Source organism: Panonychus citri, unplaced genomic scaffold (assembly GCF_014898815.1).
Source record: "Panonychus citri isolate SS breed McGregor unplaced genomic scaffold, ASM1489881v1 Contig00134, whole genome shotgun sequence".
NCBI lineage: Eukaryota > Metazoa > Arthropoda > Arachnida > Trombidiformes > Tetranychidae > Panonychus > Panonychus citri.
Genome location: NW_026515539.1, coordinates 3,841,459 through 3,859,853, shown reverse-complemented (window position 1 = coordinate 3,859,853; position 18,395 = coordinate 3,841,459). Strand labels below are relative to the sequence as shown.

The 18,395-nt window shown below is 31.7% G+C and overlaps 1 protein-coding gene across 3 annotated transcripts in view; it reads right to left on the bottom strand.

Moving 5' to 3' along the window:
* Window positions 1–4,312: 4,312 nt before the first annotated feature.
* LOC128391460 (calcitonin gene-related peptide type 1 receptor-like) overlaps window positions 4,313–18,395 on the bottom strand; it is a 34,802-nt gene continuing 20,719 nt past the window's right edge. Inside the window, exons 6-10 of one of the 3 annotated variants that reach the window (XM_053351352.1) lie at window positions 9,925–10,148; window positions 9,364–9,427; window positions 8,538–8,891; window positions 5,544–5,603; window positions 4,313–5,402 (exon numbers count right to left, since the gene is read on the bottom strand). In XM_053351352.1, the coding sequence (XP_053207327.1) occupies window positions 5,361–5,402; window positions 5,544–5,603; window positions 8,538–8,891; window positions 9,364–9,427; window positions 9,925–10,148 (744 nt within the window). In that variant the 3' untranslated portion in view covers window positions 4,313–5,360. Of the gene's footprint in view, window positions 5,403–5,543; window positions 5,604–5,645; window positions 7,619–8,537; window positions 8,892–9,363; window positions 9,428–9,924; window positions 10,149–18,395 lie in introns of those variants that run through there. The other 2 variants (XM_053351353.1, XM_053351354.1) reach the window with 2 other exon arrangements.

Here is an 18,395-nt window from a genome sequence, read left to right as displayed (position 1 = left end):
AGAGCGTTGAATCAAAGAGATCAAAGTTCAAGAGAATCAAAGTTTGGAAAGCAGCTGAACTTGAGGACCGATGCTGGGAATGTCATTGAATTTAAATTCAGACCCAGTCGAATTATATTTGTAAGTTTTTCGCTGACGTGAAAAAGCATCACAATTTTTAAATTGATATTAATTTACATTGATATTAACTGAAGCAGGACGGTTGTAGTTGCGTTTGATTTTCCTTCTGTTTATCTGGGTTGTGATATCATCGTCATCGCTTTCAATAACAAGAGCGACAGGTTCACCAGGGACGACTGGTTTATCAGGTTCATCTGGTTAGTTTACCCTAACAACCGGGTATTCTCGAACCATTTGTCTCTGAGGACGTCCTCTACCCGCAGCATAGACATTAGGACCTCTAAGTCCATAATCAGGATCGGCCGGATCATCGGACTCGAATGAACTTGAAGAGAGCTCAATGACATCGTTATAGATGTTGGCCTTACCAACGTTGACAATGCAATTTATTTTTATCGAGACGTCCACTAAAAAGAAATAAAGAAAACATTTAAAATACTAACCAGTAGGACAATCATAATCCGAGTCTGAATCACAAGCTGGACTTATGGAGAAAAGAAAAAAGTCATTGATTAAATCAGAAGTTCGTGGATTACTCCCCATAAAGACGACCGAGTAAATACTTACGAGTTGGAGAAACCATTGTTAGTAATATTAAGAAGATTTGTAAGGTGAATTGTAAGAAAGAGAATTAGGGAAAATGGTGAAAATAGGAAGAGAATCAACGAAAGAAAAAGAGAGAATGATAATTTTGATTTGGGCCAATTTCGTTTTATACCCAGTGACTACGTGATCAATAACAACTAGGGTTAGTCGTCTGATAAAAAGCAGTTAGTGTAAGGGCTATTAAGACAAGTACTATTTAGACTTATTGTTTACTATCTTGATTATTACTGAGGACAACCGACTTCCCTTTTCCCAACAAAAGTGCGAACATTGGACTATTACCCCCTTTCCCACAATTGCTACTACTAATACAAATATTTATACGAGTAGCCTAATCTAGAAATTAACCATTAATTATCCATACATCTATTTAATGACTTCCAGATGTTTGTTTCCAATTAATCTTAGATCCCTTTTCAATTATTTATCCGTACTTTGTAAACTTATTTACACTTATTATCATTTTACATTTACACTTTGAACTCGAGGAAGAAAAAAACACTCAAAACACTCCCACTAACCTCTAGTATAAATAGAGATAAGATTGTAACGGGAAGGCAGACTTGATTAGTTTCCCATCGATAGCGTTTAAAGCCTTATCAATAAAGAAGAACATAAGAAGTGCACCAAGAAAACCCCAAACTTTATCTTTCTTTCATTTTGTTTAATTTTACACTCGGTTATCAAAAGATTACCCATATTGAACAAAATCTCGACTACTCGGAACCTCTACCAAAATTCAAAGCTAATAGTTTACGAATCACCGGTAAACCCAAAAATGGTAAATATGACACTCGACAAAAGAATGCTAGAAAAACTATTTTCAACCTCCCTATAACTGGTTGCTGGACTTCATCGAGTCATCCCATCGATTCATAATGAAAACAAATAACAAACTTGGAGAAGGTAAACCTGATCTATCTTAAGGACCTCGAGGCCAATAACGGAGACTTTACGAAAGCCGATCTCCGTAAAATGTATTGGGTCTAAACCGGACTGATTGGTTATTTCAATATTCTATTACTCAACAATCCATTTGAGCCATCTATCAGCACGCGGATGTGTTTTAGTGATCATAACAGTCATACTCTTCTATACCCAAAAGAGTTAAAGACTACCTGTGAATCACCGAAAACAAACAAATCTGCACAGGCATTGCTAGTGTAACAAAAATGTCAATTAAACCGCGACCAAGGTCATTATTGATCGGTCGCAGTCTGATATTTTCCATTATTATCATATCTCGTGATGACACGCAAGCTTTCATTTAACCTCCTTTAATATTGATTGAATTATTATTTATTAATTATTCGAATGTTCTAGAAGATCATGATCTTCTGATCATTATCACATGGTCACTCGTTGTATTAATGTAATACATTGTATTAGAAATAAAATCATTAACTCTTTGAAACTTGAGGTAAAAAGATTAAAGTTTGTGTATTATTGGAAGATACCTTTTCACTAGCCTTACCAACTTCATTGATTCTATATCCACAGAAGCATATCCTGTATCAAAAAGTTCACACAGGTAAATTGTATAGTATTAGTCAGTGGTTTTTCACATTTGCCGAGAGGCTTACATCGGACAATTTCGCGAAGTTGTTTTGAGCTTGGATTCTCGATCTCGCAAGTACAATACACTATTTGTGATTTGCATTGTTTTTTAAATTGTCCAAGTTGATAGATGGTTTCCCAAGTTGCAAGTTAGAATAGCAAATATAATCAATTGAGCTATGCTGTCAAGTTGCTCATCACTAACTGGAATTAAATTGAATTTTTCGAAAATATAAATTAATCCAGCCGATCTTTTCGTTCTTTGAGCGCTTGCTCCCACCCAACAAAGACATTTTCGATATTGAAATCTCCACCTAGAATCGAGCCATCAACAGGTTCAACTCGTTGAGAATTCAAATCCCATATCCATTTGTCCCCATGAGTGAGGAGGTCCAACCCGACAAAAATGATTGACCCTCAACAACTTAGATTAAAATTTGGCTCTCGGTAGGAATTAACAACTCCCAACCGAAAGCCATTGAAATTAAAAATTGAAACATTGAATTTGCTCTCACTCCCTATTGTGACCCTTTGGGGTGAGAAATTTTTTTGGGCATCGTAATCAACAAGTTAGGTGATTAATAAACGACCGCTGCCAACAAAGCCTGGCTTTATGGTCCTGTTCTGGGTGAAACGTTGGGTGGAAGGTCCAGCGAAGCTATTTACCCTTCTCTCCCGGTCGGATCCGTTATATCCTCAGAAAATTGCGATGATTTTAAACTAATTTTCTCTATAAATTTTGCATGGTTCCTCCGTACAATTAATATTTCCACTTTTATTAATACTGTGAGTGAAAAAATCTAGCAATATTGCCTAAGGGAAGAAGACAAGAAATGTCAATAAATATAAAATTTAAATAATAGATATATTTTTTTTAATTTGATAATGGTTACACTTACCGTTGATAAAGTTGTTTTTGAAACTTGGATCAATTACAGTGACAGATTTATCGGAAAACAGCAAATTACTTTTTTGGAAATACCTATAAGAAGAAGACAGAAAGGGTTAATGAATATAAAATTATAATAATAGATTAGATTTGGATTAATTTGATATTAACACTTAACGTTGATGAAGTTCGAGGGTAAGCTAAGTTAATGGTAAACAATTATATTAAAAACAATAGTGGAACATTTAAAAATTTATTAAGAGATGAAGGTAATTAAGACAAAAATGTTTAACTTGATTGTTGGGAATTGACTAAATGTTAAGGTTCATATCTCAAAGACTAATCATCTTAAATTAATGATTAGTATATTGGTCGATTTTACGTTTATTTGTCTTTCTATCGATACCCTATTCATGTCTTAATTATAATGGTTTCATCAAAATTATCGTGTGTGCGAAAAGTTCACTTGGAGCTAAATTATTAGTGAAAATTTAAGGTTTTTGGTTTCGAGTATCAAATGACCAATCAATTATTCTAACATATGAATCGATTGCAATTGATGACTGGAAACCCATTGAATAGAGTTTTTTTTAGTGTTCCTTTGAACGGAGATCCACCTCACATCTTGGTGTCATCTTGTTACTATTAAATTGTTCTGATTCATTGATTAATTTCTCTTTGATTGACTGGCAATATCTTCTAAATTGTAAACCATAATATTGGTGAATCTCAATAAAGGTTCTCCTTGAGAATAATAATGATTTGCCTTGATTGTTGGTATTGGTTTTCTCTAAATCAATTAAATCTTCACGTGATGAATTGAACCGATTACTACTCGCTCTACGCTGCTAAAGGATTGACCAAATAGGACAAAACCATCTGGCACACTCTAAGAGAAAAGCCCTCAAAGTTTGATATTTGGCCTCGATTGTCTGGGAAAGTACTGATCAGATCGATCTAAACATCAGTTTAAACTATAAGCCACGATGATCCCTACAAACCTTTAAAGTCGCAGCTCTTAATTAATAAAATATTAGGGATCCAGACTCCTTAGACAGAGACAGTTTTATTTAGTCGGAGATTTTGTTATCGGTGATCGGACAGTTTAAATGGAATAGTGAAAAATGACAAATCGAAAACTAATTATTAATATTTGGTTTATTGGTTAAATTTTATCGTTAATTGTAAACACTTAACATCACAGATTAATTATAAATTATGCAAAGACGACCCTGTTAATAAATATTAGATTTTGAATTTTTGCTTGCGAAGTAAAAATTGATAAAATAATATCAATTTACAAATAATAATGATAATAATTTGTCAGCGATAACATGGTAATAGTGATTAACAGAAGTGATCAAATTTAATGATACAATTAAATTACATAGAAAAGGAAACAGCAACAATTAACTTGATTTTACAATTTTGTTCATCCCATCCATGATTATCAGATTTGGATGAATATTATTACTTATTATTAATAATCATTAGCATTTGGTTATTATCATTATCATGATTTTATCAACACTGGTGGACAATTTTTTTTTCTGGAGGCAAATTGAGATTCAATTAGAATCAATTTACCTGATTAATTGTAGTTGATTGTATCGATTAATTATGATTGTTTACATTTGACTCAATCTTCATTGTAAATATATTAACATCCTTTTAGCATTTACACTTTCCAATGATAATCAGTTTCTCGGTAAAAGAGAAGAAGAAAAAAAATAATATCATGTTTACTTTTCTTGTTTTCGGTGTCAAGTTGATTTTAGATGCAAGCAAGATGAAGATAATGATGATGATGAGATGGAGAAGATGATAATGAAGAGTGATGAGAAAACTGGACAGTATGATTACAAAAAAAACCAAAAGGGGTGAACTCCAAGTGAAGATGACCATTTGGTTTGTTGACATTTTTTTCCAACATGGAAGCAAATTTTGTTGTTGATCACAGATAATTATGTATATATAATCAGGGTGAATATGATATTTGTTATAAATTACAGAATTGAAAAGTAAATAAAAAAGAGATTTATTTTTGACAAATTTTTGTTTTTCTCCTTTTTCTTGCTTCTTGTTGATAGATTTTCATTTCATTTCCATTCAATATGAGATGATGATAAAAGATAAAGATGATCCATTTGTTGTTGTTGTTGTTGAGTAATTGTAGTGGTGATGAGGGTTAACATTTGGTGATGATGTGATGCCAATTGACAACTTTTCCCTGTAAAAGGAAATGAGCTTTTAGGTTTTCCTCAGTGGTTTCATGATATCGATAATGGTGATGATCATGATAACAATCATGAAGATGATAATGATAATAATGATCAATATATACTACAAAGTAAATAAGATTTAATCATACAGCAAATCCATTTTCTTTCAAAGGTTTAGTTGCGTGTGCGTCCGAGTTACGTTGAATATACTATTGGAAACGATAATGATCCAATAATAATAATAATAAATAGGAGAAAAGAAAAAGGGAATAAAAGAGAAAGTGAAACCAGGAAACGGAAAGGATAAAGTTTAGGAGATGGAGAACAAGAGAAAGAAAGAGAGAGAAAAGGTTAACATACATAATGTGCATTGAGATTTTCTCATGTATATAATGATTGATTTTTTGGTGGAAACAAAAAAGAAAATAAAATAAAAAGTTTCAACAAGTTATCGTGCTGAGTGAAAATTCATTGGGGATTAACATGTAAAAGAAAAACTTTTTTGCTCTTTAAGGAAACTAAATGAAAGAATATGAAAATAAAAAGGTGATTCGTTTTAATCATTTGAATCTTTGTTCGTCGGATGCTGATTACATGATGATACTCAATTATGTGCGAATTGAAACAAAGTTTTATGCCTTCGAAAATTGGAAATTATCATGATTCTCTTTGGAATTGGGTGGAAAAAGATTGAGGTTCATGTTCAGTGAGTGATCAGGATTTGGGATAATAATAGGGAATTGGAATCATTATCAAAGGTCAATGTTAAAATTAGTCTCTCGTTTTTACTTTCTTAATATGTTATCAATAAGCTTTTAACACGCAAACCTAATTCACTGAGATATATATTCAATCATTAATGATGATGATGATAATGATGATAAGAATTCAATATTGACGCTTATTCAGTTATCCATATTAACTCAAATCAATGAATTGACTCAAAAGATTATCTAATTGTTGTAAAGATTAATGATAGACAAGAGATACTGATTAGATTTCAAATATTTCAATTAACAATTTAAATCCAGTTTCCTATTTGAAATTTGATAATCTTCTGAACAATATGCGTATAATATATTTCAGGGTATGAAATTCTGGGTATTCTTGTAATGGATGATAACTTATTGGCATTTCTCAATTACCTTGATATCGATGAAGATTAATCTTCTTATATAAGTATATATATAAAGTTCACTGTTGTTCTTGAACATAAATGACAACCCATTGAGTTTATTGTGTCACTTATACTGTGACACTTATTGGAAAAAAACTCATTGTTATCTATCACATTGAATTGGGTGAAAACTGAATCTGTCGTGAGAATATTTCAAAGTTCAAGTTGATTTGTCTCTCTCTCTTCTTTCTATCTTTGATGTAACTCTCTCTGAGTAGTTGAAATTATTAGTTTGACATAAATGAAAATTTTATCAACATTTGCATCATTATTGATTTTCATCAGATGAATCTGAATTACCACTAAAGTATTAAAAGTTACATCTTGAGTTATCCTGAAGAGGATCAAGAGTTTTTGTTATGTGAAATATTTACGATTTTGAACATACATATATATTAACTGGAGACACATTCGACTATGGATAATTTTTAGATCAGTTGCATTTATTAATTTAGGAGAATCTTGGGATTTACGAGAAGTCGAAATGCTCTTACCCTTCAATCCATAATAATAACAGATTAGAACTTTTTTTTTCCAGGTCGAAATTGGAAATAAATTTTCCTTCTTCTTATATATATACATTTATGAGTATTAAAACTCTCGAAATTTTGATAAAATCATCTTAGAAACTGAGTATTTATAATATGATTACGATGATATATTAATACGAGACGTTTGGTGAGAAAAAAATGGGAGGAATTGGGATAAGGATGAGTGATTATAATGTGATCATTTTGATGGAGTTTAACTTTGGAAATTGGAAAAAAATGAGAAAATAAGAGAGAAAAAAGTTCTAACGAAAAGAAAAATTCAAATAACATAATAGGTGTGGTTTCAGGTCTCCCTGAAGATAAGTTGAGAAAAGAGATGAGGGTGCAAATAGATGATATGATTCAATAGAAATGGATTAATAGATTCAATTGGTAATTGATTGTTGATCTGAGAAGAAGAAGATATAATAATAAATCCTCCTTTTCTTTTCATCATTTTTCATTCTTATTCCTGAATTCATGATAGTATTACATGAGTTAACTAAAGGGCAACACTCTGGAGTTTAAGTAAGTGTATATTCAAACCCCAAAAGTGACAATATTGTTTTGTTTATTATTATCATCATCATCATCATGATCATTATTATTATTATTATTATTTGGTGAAAAGGTTGATAAGATTAACAGGAAACAGGAAAGTTTGGTGAAAATAAAATGTCAGGTAAATATTTGATTGTAGTTGAGTTGATTAAGGTGAAAGGATGGAGAAAGAGAGATGAAGAGAGATGAAGAGAAGAAGATGAAGAAGAAAAAAATAGATTGATGAGAGAGAGAAGAGAGAGAGAGATTTTTATCTTATATTAAGCTTATCTGTAACATTGATTCGAGATTGAGACAAGAATGAAATTCAGGTAAACTCAAGGTAAATAAGAAGAGACTCAAATTGGATCAAATTTGGTGAAAAATGAGCTTATCTTATCATCTCTACGATATTGTCCATTTTGTTATCGAAACTTATATTTTATATATAACCTGATAAGCTGTTCTCATTATTTTAGAAGAGAGATGTTGATCTTTGAGTAGCTTAACGAAAATCAGAATTGAAATTTGAATCGATAAACAGAATAAATAGAATTCAAGTGAAAAATTCAATCGTTTTTTCACTTTTCGATTTTCATATAATATTACATAAGAACGAACTTAACTGATGTCATAAAACAGAAACCAAAACTATTTAATGACCTGGAAATCAGATTGTTCTGAATGTTATTTCTGATTTTGTTCTGCACGTGATGAACTTTTATGCACGAACTTGAGAATTTATTTTGTTTCTATTGATAAACTTTGACAATTTTTCTTTTTGTAAACTCAAGACTATCAAGACTTTTGGATGGACTTTTGGACAAAACTTTTCTCTTTTTTGTTTGATTGTTTCTGGTTGGAAGAGGAGCGAAAAAGTTATTCGAAACACTTACCGAGACACTTGTTGCTGCATAAGACATTCGACGATTGTCTCCATGTGTCAACGCGATTTGAGTCCATCGTTTTTTAAACTGAGAAATGACTTCACCATTACAGAAACAGAACAGAATAGCAACACAAAGACCCTGAAGTGAGGCAACCAAAGCAGCTACAATCTCATAAACCTCCTCAGCATGAGTCCCTTCAGGAGGTCGGAATGGAGTAACCAAAAAGTGTAACCCTAACAAGGGAAGTAAGATGAGCGTTGCTTTAACTGCCTTCCGTGTCTGATGGGCATCAGGAGAGTTAACTGCTCTCATCTTGGTTACCAGCACTCGAACAATGTTTACAAGGAAAAATAAATTGAGCTGAAAAAGACGATAGAGAGAGAGAGATGAATAAAATGACTCAAGGTAGTGACTGGAAACAATTGGGATAATATGATGGAAAGAGTATAATAATAAGAAAAGGATGGAGAAAATGTGAATATCATCAATTATCATTAGAAGATTGAATAAACTACTAAATTATCTTGGACTTTTCGACTGACCCTTGGGAGAAATATTATTATTATGAAAACTCTCAAGACCTTTTTTCTTTGTTTTCATTTGAAACATATTCTGAAAACAAGGCATGAACTTTTCATTCCCAATGAAATATAATAATAAGATGAAAAGGTCACATTACAAATCATATAAAAAGTTTTCAAGGAAATGATAAATTGATTGAGATGAATGTGAACTTTGATTCTTTTCATGGTAAATACCAAATAATATTATGCTATTAGAGTTAAGATGAATAAGTGGGAATAAGCGGCAAATTGTTTATTCAAATACTTACCACAAATGATACAAGAACTGGACCAGTATACCACCAAGAATATTTACTTTCATCAATCCAACAGCTATTTAAATGGGAGTTAACAATGGAATTGAGGACGAGAGAGAATGATTTTCATGGTGGTGATAATCGTTGAGCCAAAGGAGGAGAAGAGGAAAAAAAATGCCAAAGGAAACATTAATCAGAATGTGAATGAGAAGAAGGAAAAAAAATTCCAACCCAATGAAAGCTCATTAATATTCATTTTTCTCTCTGAACTTCTCATCATTTCCTAATCAAATGCAAAGACCAACCCATTAACTCACAGCATGATTGAAATCATTTTTTGTTCTGTCACATGGATTAACAGGTATTTCAACTGATTCCAATAGAGCATTGGATTATCACATTGGACATTTAGGTCACAGAGTAAAAATAGCTTAACCCTGACAACTTTTCTTCCCATTATTATTGATAAACTATCGATGGTGTAAAATGTATGTATAATATATGGGGTAGTTCAATTGATTAGATTCTGTGTGAGTGATAACGATTATCGTGATTTTCATTGAGTTTACTCACTAATTTGTTTCTCCATTGTAAGATAAGCCACGAAATCCAGCATAAAAACCGATAAATATTAAAGGTACTCCCCAGCCGATCACATAAAACCATTTCATGATCTTTTCTTCAGCCACAAAGGCCACAACCAGGAGGGTATGAAGGTATAAACCCTCACAGAATGTCCATGAATAATTGGCAAGTAAAAAATAGTGAACCAGAACATGGAGTAGTTGACAATACCACTGGAAGATAATGTAAACATGGATTAATACATGATAACAATCAATTCAATCATTTTCCATATTGTTAACTATTAATCTCTCTCTTTCTCTCTCTCTCTTCTTGTTATCCCGATTTCTCTCTTGATTAAGTTAATCATCTCTCATGATAAAACATTGAACAAATTGTTTCTATTCTTGGAAAGTAATCAAATGTTAGTCTCTCTCTCTCCTCTAATTGTTTATATCTTTTTATTAGTTAGCTGATTATTTTCATATTATTGTTGCACTGATATCGAAATCGGTTCAGGATCATTATTGGTTATCATCATATTATCAGAATTTTCTAATAAAATCAAAGTAATCAAGTAAATTAAGATTGATAATTGATAATTAACAGATCAACAGATCGTCCTAATTTTCATTAACTGCAGGAAGTATACTGGAAATTGAATGATTTGCAAATGATTCTGGTGATTTACTGAATCATTATTACCTTTGGAATCACCATGTTAGTAACAATAATGATGATAACAATAAAAGTAACAATGAGAATAACAATGAAATAACATAGTAGAGAAAATGAAATAACCATGATGAAAGAGAGAGAGAGAGAGAGGGAGAGGGAAAAAATATAATTCATAATTGAACAGAATAAGTTTATCGTAATCATTTGCACCCAAACTGAATTATCAGCAGCTAATAAGACTTCCCAAAGCTTGTTAATAGCGATAAATAAAGTTAATTATAGATTGATTCTTGCTCTTGCCGATAATAGAAGTGAAAATGTTCATTATCATGAAAAATTATTCACCAATTCTATGAATATAATCACAAGAATTCTAGTTGAATGTTGAATCAGCATGGAGATAGAAATGAATATCAAAACAAAATACCAATCGTTTTGTTACTCATTACAATTGGTATTCTGGTTCTTAGAACTTTCAATTTCTGTTACTTCACATATACACATTTATCTCCCTATCATTGATGTTATTCAGTATCATGAACACAATTCTCTCCATGTTATCCCAACCATCAACACTTGATTCTTTCATCTGCATTCTCATCGTTCTATCATCCTAAATGTCTTGACTTGCTAATTCCCTTCTAGTATTTCATTCAATTCTCATGTCGTTCCCTGGTAATTTCGCTCTCTCTCTCTTTTTCTCTCTCTCTAATTTAGCTTCACTTGAGAATCCATAATAATGAATATCTCATACCCATGATAGTATTAACTCTCATACTTTCCCATAGTCAAAGTTATTACTACTTTTATTTCATCTTGATGATCATAATCATCATGAGTAAATGAAACTTATTTCTTGCTTTTATGTTCATAAATCTTTCATATTCAAGTTTCATTATTTACATGATAGATTTTACTTAATCAGACTAACTGTTAATATGATATTAGTAAATAATCACCTAATGTACTTTATGGTTAAACATTTTATCAATTTCATTAATCATAACAATTGGTATAAGAGAAAAAAAAATTATTATTACAACATTGTTTCAAGTTTCACAATTATCAAGTACATGATATTGGAAACTTGAGTCATGAATTCATTCAGATTGAAGTAATAACTTTAATATATATAATACTTATAGTAGAGTTTGTGGTTTCATTTCAAATAGTATTAAGGTTATCCGATTTTCACATGAAAAACTTTTATGACATTAAAGATGATTCCATGTGAGTATATATTATATATTGTATAAGTTATATGTTAGTCTATCGACGAGAAGGTTAAAAGTTTCACCAAAAGTTCAGTTCATATGATTTATATCACCGATCAGAAAATCCAATATATTATAATGATTCTCATATGTCTCAGACTCAATCCCAAACTCTCAACTTCAAGTAATCAATATTTAACCCGATCAGCTGATCGTCAACATTAATTTACTATTAACCATGTTAGTAATAATACTTTATATCAATGAATTATCAATGTTTATCTCTTGGTAAATATTGGGAATGAAAACCATGAGAATGATTTTTGATTTTCTTTGTCGGTCAATCATGTTGGTTTTAGTTGGAAAAACACAATTAAATCTAATTAAAACTGTTAATCAAATTAACTCTTCTTCTTGTATTAAGAAGGAAACACTTAGATTTTAAAAGAAAGAAAATGAAATACTCTAAGAGATGTTATCTCTTCAATTGTCATCAACTAAAGACAAGGTTTATTAGTTTGGGTTCGGTTTAAATACTGTGGATTGGTCGTTACAAAGATTTGAATCAAATGACCCAATTGGTCAATATTTGGGTTTGGTTATTTTTGGCGGTTGAAAGAGTTGTTTGTGTGTGTGTACGTGAGAGAGATGAGAGGAGATGAAGAGAGAGAAGATAAGATGAGAGAGAGTAACGTGAGTGACAGTTTGGGGCACAAAAGAAAAGAGTAAAGGAAAATGGTAAAACTTGGTTTACCCTTTGTCGGTCAACTAATGGACAGGGATGGTCATTAGTTAGTTGATCATCTCAATAATTATGGATAATAATGGTAATAATAATAATATAAAATAATGGTTAGGTTAGAAAGAAAGAGATGAAAGTAATTAAGAAAAAATGATTAACTTAATTGTTGGGAATCGACCAAATGTTAAGGGTCATATCTCAGAGACTAATCAACTTGAATTAATGGTTAGTATATTGGTCGATTCTGTGTTTAATTATCTTTCTAACGATATCCTATTCATGTCTTAATTGTAATGATTTCATCAAAATTATCGTGTGTGCGAAAAGTTTACTTGGAGCTAAATTATTAATGAAAATTTAAGGTTTTTGGTTAATTGTTGGAGAACCAAATGATCAATCAATTATCTTTATATATGAATCGATTGCAATTAATGAGCTCTACAAGATAATATCATTACAACAAGTGAAAAGCTAATGGGCGCGAAAAAATGGCGACAAACTAATGAGTTCCCATGTTAAGTAAATGGGAGAAAATCGAAAAGTTAAAAACGTTTAAATTAATATAATAAACGATTAAATTGTTAATAATTAAGCTTAAATAAGCGCGAATTAAGCTTATATAACCAACACTTCCCCTTGCACCAAACGTAACTCAATTAATATTTAAAAAGTCACAACACTTTCTTAATGAAGGTGAACACAAACACTTCGTTAGCATATCAGCGGGTTGTTTATCAGTGGGGATGAACTGAACTTTTATCTCTCCTCTTTCCTGATGATCTCTGATGAAGTGGTAACGGACATCGATGTGTTTGGTCCTCTTATGAAAAACTGAATTTTTTGTTAATTTGATTGCTCCTTGGTTGTCACTCATTATTTTTACTGGAGAATCAATTGGAACTTTTAACTCTTTCATTAATTGACGATACCAAATAACGTCTTTTAGGCAATCAGCGATAGCAACATATTCAGCTTCAGTTGTCGACTGAGCGACACTTCGTTGTAACCTCGAAGCCCATGAAATTGGTGAGTTGCCAAGAGTAACACAAAAACCAGAGGTCGACTTCCTGGTATCAATATCGGCGGCATAATCAGCATCACAGTAGCCGATTAACTGTAAATTTGAAGTCGTGGCTGAATAGGTTATCCCACAATCAATTGTTCCTTTTAAATAACGAAAAATTCGTTTAATTGCTTTCCAATGACTTTCGTCATAACAGCAATTAAATTGGCTCGATTTATTTACCATGAATGTAATGTCTGGTCGACTGATGATCGACAAGTACAAGAGAGCACCAACAGCTTCTTGATATGGGAAATTAGTATCAGGTGGTTGATTTGATGATGATAGTTTATGATTAGTATCACCTGGTGTTGATAACGGTTTACACTGATCCATTTTGAATCTTTTTAAAAGTTCATTAATGTAACTTGATTGTTTAATCTTAATTGTTGATTTATCATCACTCTGATGTATTTCCATCCCAACGAAAACTTTAGGGGGATGAACTTTAACTTCAAAAGTTTCTTTTAATTTATTAATTAACTTTGTTAATTGTTGTTGATTATTACTCGCAATCAAACCATCGTCAACATAAATAACACAGATTGTTATTCCATTATCAAAATTAACGAAGCAACATTTATCAGCACCACAATGGTGAAAATTCAAGGTTCTAAAGAAATTGTTAACCTTCTCGTTCCATTGACGAGGTGCTTGTTTTAAGCCATAAAGACCTTTTTTCAATTTTAAAACTCGATTGGTTCCATCTTCGAATCCTGGTGGTTGAGCCATGTAAATTTCTTCATTTAATTCACCATAAAGAAAAGCCGTTTTGATATCGAACTGCATTAAGTCCATTTTATAAGCAGTAGCAATTGAAAGAATAGCTCGAATAGTATCATAACGAGCAACGGGACTAAAAGTTTCGAAGTAATCGATTCCCGCCTTTTGCGAAAAACCTTTGGCTACAAGTCGAGCCTTGTAACGGTCAACTGTACCGTCCAAATTTCTTTTAATACGATAAACCCAACGACATGATATTGATCTTTTTCCTTCAGGTAAATCCATTAACTCATAAGTATCGTTACTTTTAATTGAAGACATTTCATCTTTCATCGCATTCATCCAATCAACATTATCAGGTGAGTTAATTGCTTCTTCATAATTAACAGGTTCACAATTAGTAACTATTGATTGAAATACAACATTTTTCATCCAATCATTCAAGTCAACATCATCAGGTGGATGTTCATAAATTTCTGTTGTCTCACTACAATTATCATCAAAATCAATTTCTTTTTCATTTTCATCAATTGAACATTTTTCTTCCAGATCAATTGGTTCATCATCAACAATTTCATCTATCATTTTCTCAGCATCATAATCATCATCTATGAATTTAATATTAGCTGTAACATTAACTTTGTTTGTTACAGGGTCATAGACACGGAAATTGTTACTCGTTTTAGTGTAACCAACAAAGATGCACTTTTTGGCTTTCGGATCCCACTTCTTCCGGAAACCATCGGGAATTTTGATCCAACAGATACTACCAAAGGGTCGAAGGTGAGTAAATTTTGCTTTTTCTTTTGTGAACATTTCAAGGGGAGTCAATTCGTGTTGACCTTTACTCGGAATCATATTCAGCACATATACAGCAGTAGCCATTGCTTCTGCCCATAGGAATTTAGGTAAGTTATTAGCTAATAACATCGATCTAGCTAATTCGGTGATAGTTCGATTCTCTCTCTCAATACGACCATTTTGTTCTGGTGTATAAGGTGCACTCAGCTCATGTGTAATATTATTATTATTAAATAAAGTTTTTACTCTAGAATCGATAAACTCTTTACCATTATCAGTTCTGATAATCTTCACCTTGTTTCCAGTCATTTTCTGTGCAAACTTAATAAAATTATCTAAGTTTTCAAATGAATCAGATTTAAATCGTTGAAAATAAACACCTCTAAATGAACTTCGTTCATCTTTAATAACTAATGCTAATTTACTTCCATTCAGTGATGGTTCACTCATTGGTCCCTGTAAATCACAATGTAAAGCTTGACCAACGTCAACTTCTCTCGGTGTTACCGATTTAAATGATTTCTTAATCATCTTACCCTTAATACAACCTTCACAGGTAAACTCACTTGGCTCATAATCCAACTTAATCTTCGGTAAGATTCCATCTCTCGACATTTGGATTATCTTATAAACATTAACATGAGCTAACTTCTTATGCCAAGAACTCAAAGTATCAACTTTGGCAACATTAACAACATTTTCATCAATTTCTCTTAATTTAATCATCAATTTAAAAGTATTACCAAATTTCTGAGCAACAATTACGATCTTATCAGTTTTAATATCAAAAATTACTGTTGATTTTGGGGTGGATTTCAAACCGAAACCTTTAGTTACAGTTTGTCCCCATGAAAACAAATTGAAGTTCCCAAGTTTAGGAACAAACAAAACGTTTTCCAATTTACATGGAATCCATTGTACTCCATTGTAACAATCAACTAACACATCACCTTTCGCTAAGGCCTCAATTTGTTTACCATCTCCAATTGTCAATTGAATTGGTTCATCCAAATAACTAAAATTAGTTAAACAATTAATATTACCGGTAAGGTGATAAGAAGACCCGGTATCAAGAAGCCACTGATCACAATTAACCTTTTCTTCCTTAATTGTCAAAGAGAAATTATCACTCTTTTCATTTGAATCTTCATCAACTTTTTCATTTACATTATTAGCATAATAAGATCTGGTTGGTTTACCTTGATTATTATTATTACTCTGATTGTTATTGTAATTGTTGTTATTGAACTTGTTGAAATGTTTCTTGTGGTTATTTTGTTTCTGATTATTATTAACTGAATTGTTGTTCATGTTGTTGTTACTGTTGTTACTGTTGTTACTATTATCGTTATTATTATTATTCTGGTGGAAATTGTTTCTATTTTTATTTCGTCGGCATCTATTAGCTAGATGATTTTTACCACCACAAATGTAACATCTCTTACCATGAAACTTTCGATTCATATTTTTACTCACAAGAGCTTCACCATGTTTAGGTTCATTTTCATTTTGATTTCTTTTCTCATTGATCATTAACTGAGTTTTCAAATTGGCTAAAGTAATTTTTTGACCTGCGGTAATCGCTATTTCAATAGCTTGTCTGAATGATTGGAAACAATTGGGAAGATCATCTAAAACTTTAACCATGAGCGAGTTATCATCAACATTAATTCCTAAATCTTTCATCTGTTTAACTGTTGATTCGAGTTCAGCAAAATAACTACTAACTGAATGTGCCGAAGTAAATCTGAGATCGGTCAACTTACGTCTTATCCTCCATTCATTTGTTGTTGTCCGTTGTTCACGATGATTGACGATGTTATTATACATCTCAGAAGATGAGGCACAATTAATGATGAGATTCACATGTTCTTTATCAATCGAGTTGATGATGAGCATTCTCGCTAAAGCATCACTCGTATTCCAATCAGCTATTGCCTTGTTTCTTTTAGCGACTTCAGTTGCTCTTTCAGTTGAAGCTTCTTCGGCGGTGAAGGAAACTGGACGAACATCAGCACCAGAAACGATGTTCCAAACATTTTTAGCCTGAAGAACAGCTTGAATATATGCCTTCCAGTGAAGGTAATTATCATGAGAAAGTTTAATTGAGAGTAACTCAGAAGAATCAATCATATTGATTGTTGTTGATTTTTAATCGTTGCAACTTGTTGATCGAGGAAAAGTGAAAATTTTATTATTAATAATATAAAAAATTATTGATTCAGTTGTTGGTTGATTGAAAGAGACACAAAAAATCACCACAAACACAACAAATTGTTGGTAACTTTTATTTGAGAGAAAGAGAGAAAAAGAGACACACAGAAAATTCAGTCAAATCAAATTTGTTGTTTCAAATATTAAGAAAGAAACAGGAAGGTGACTGAGCCCATAACCTGTTGGTTTTAGTTGGAAAAACACAATTAAATCTAATTAAAACTGTTAATCAAATTAACTCTTCTTCTTGTATTAAGAAGGAAACACTTAGATTTTAAAAGAAAGAAAATGAAATACTCTAAGAGATGTTATCTCTTCAATTGTCATCAACTAAAGACAAGGTTTATTAGTTTGGGTTCGGTTTAAATACTGTGGATTGGTCGTTACAAAGATTTGAATCAAATGACCCAATTGGTCAATATTTGGGTTTGGTTATTTTTGGCGGTTGAAAGTGTTGTTTGTGTGTGTACGTGAGAGAGATGAGGAGATGAAGAGAGAAGATAAGATGAGAGAGTAACGTGGTGACAGTTTGGGGCACAAAAGAAAAGAAAGGAAAATGGTAAAACTTGGTTTACCCTTTGTCGGTCAACTAATGGACAGGGATGGTCATTAGTTAGTTGATCATCTCAATAATTATGGATAATAATGGTAATAATAATAATATAAAATAATGGTTAGGTTAGAAAGAAAGAGATGAAAGTAATTAAGAAAAAATGATTAACTTAATTGTTGGGAATCGACCAAATGTTAAGGGTCATATCTCAGAGACTAATCAACTTGAATTAATGGTTAGTATATTGGTCGATTCTGTGTTTAATTATCTTTCTAACGATATCCTATTCATGTCTTAATTGTAATGATTTCATCAAAATTATCGTGTGTGCGAAAAGTTTACTTGGAGCTAAATTATTAATGAAAATTTAAGGTTTTTGGTTAATTGTTGGAGTTGGTTGTTATTCCATTATCAAAATTAACGAAGCAACATTTATCAGCACCACAATGGTGAAAATTCAAGGTTCTAAAGAAATTGTTAACCTTCTCGTTC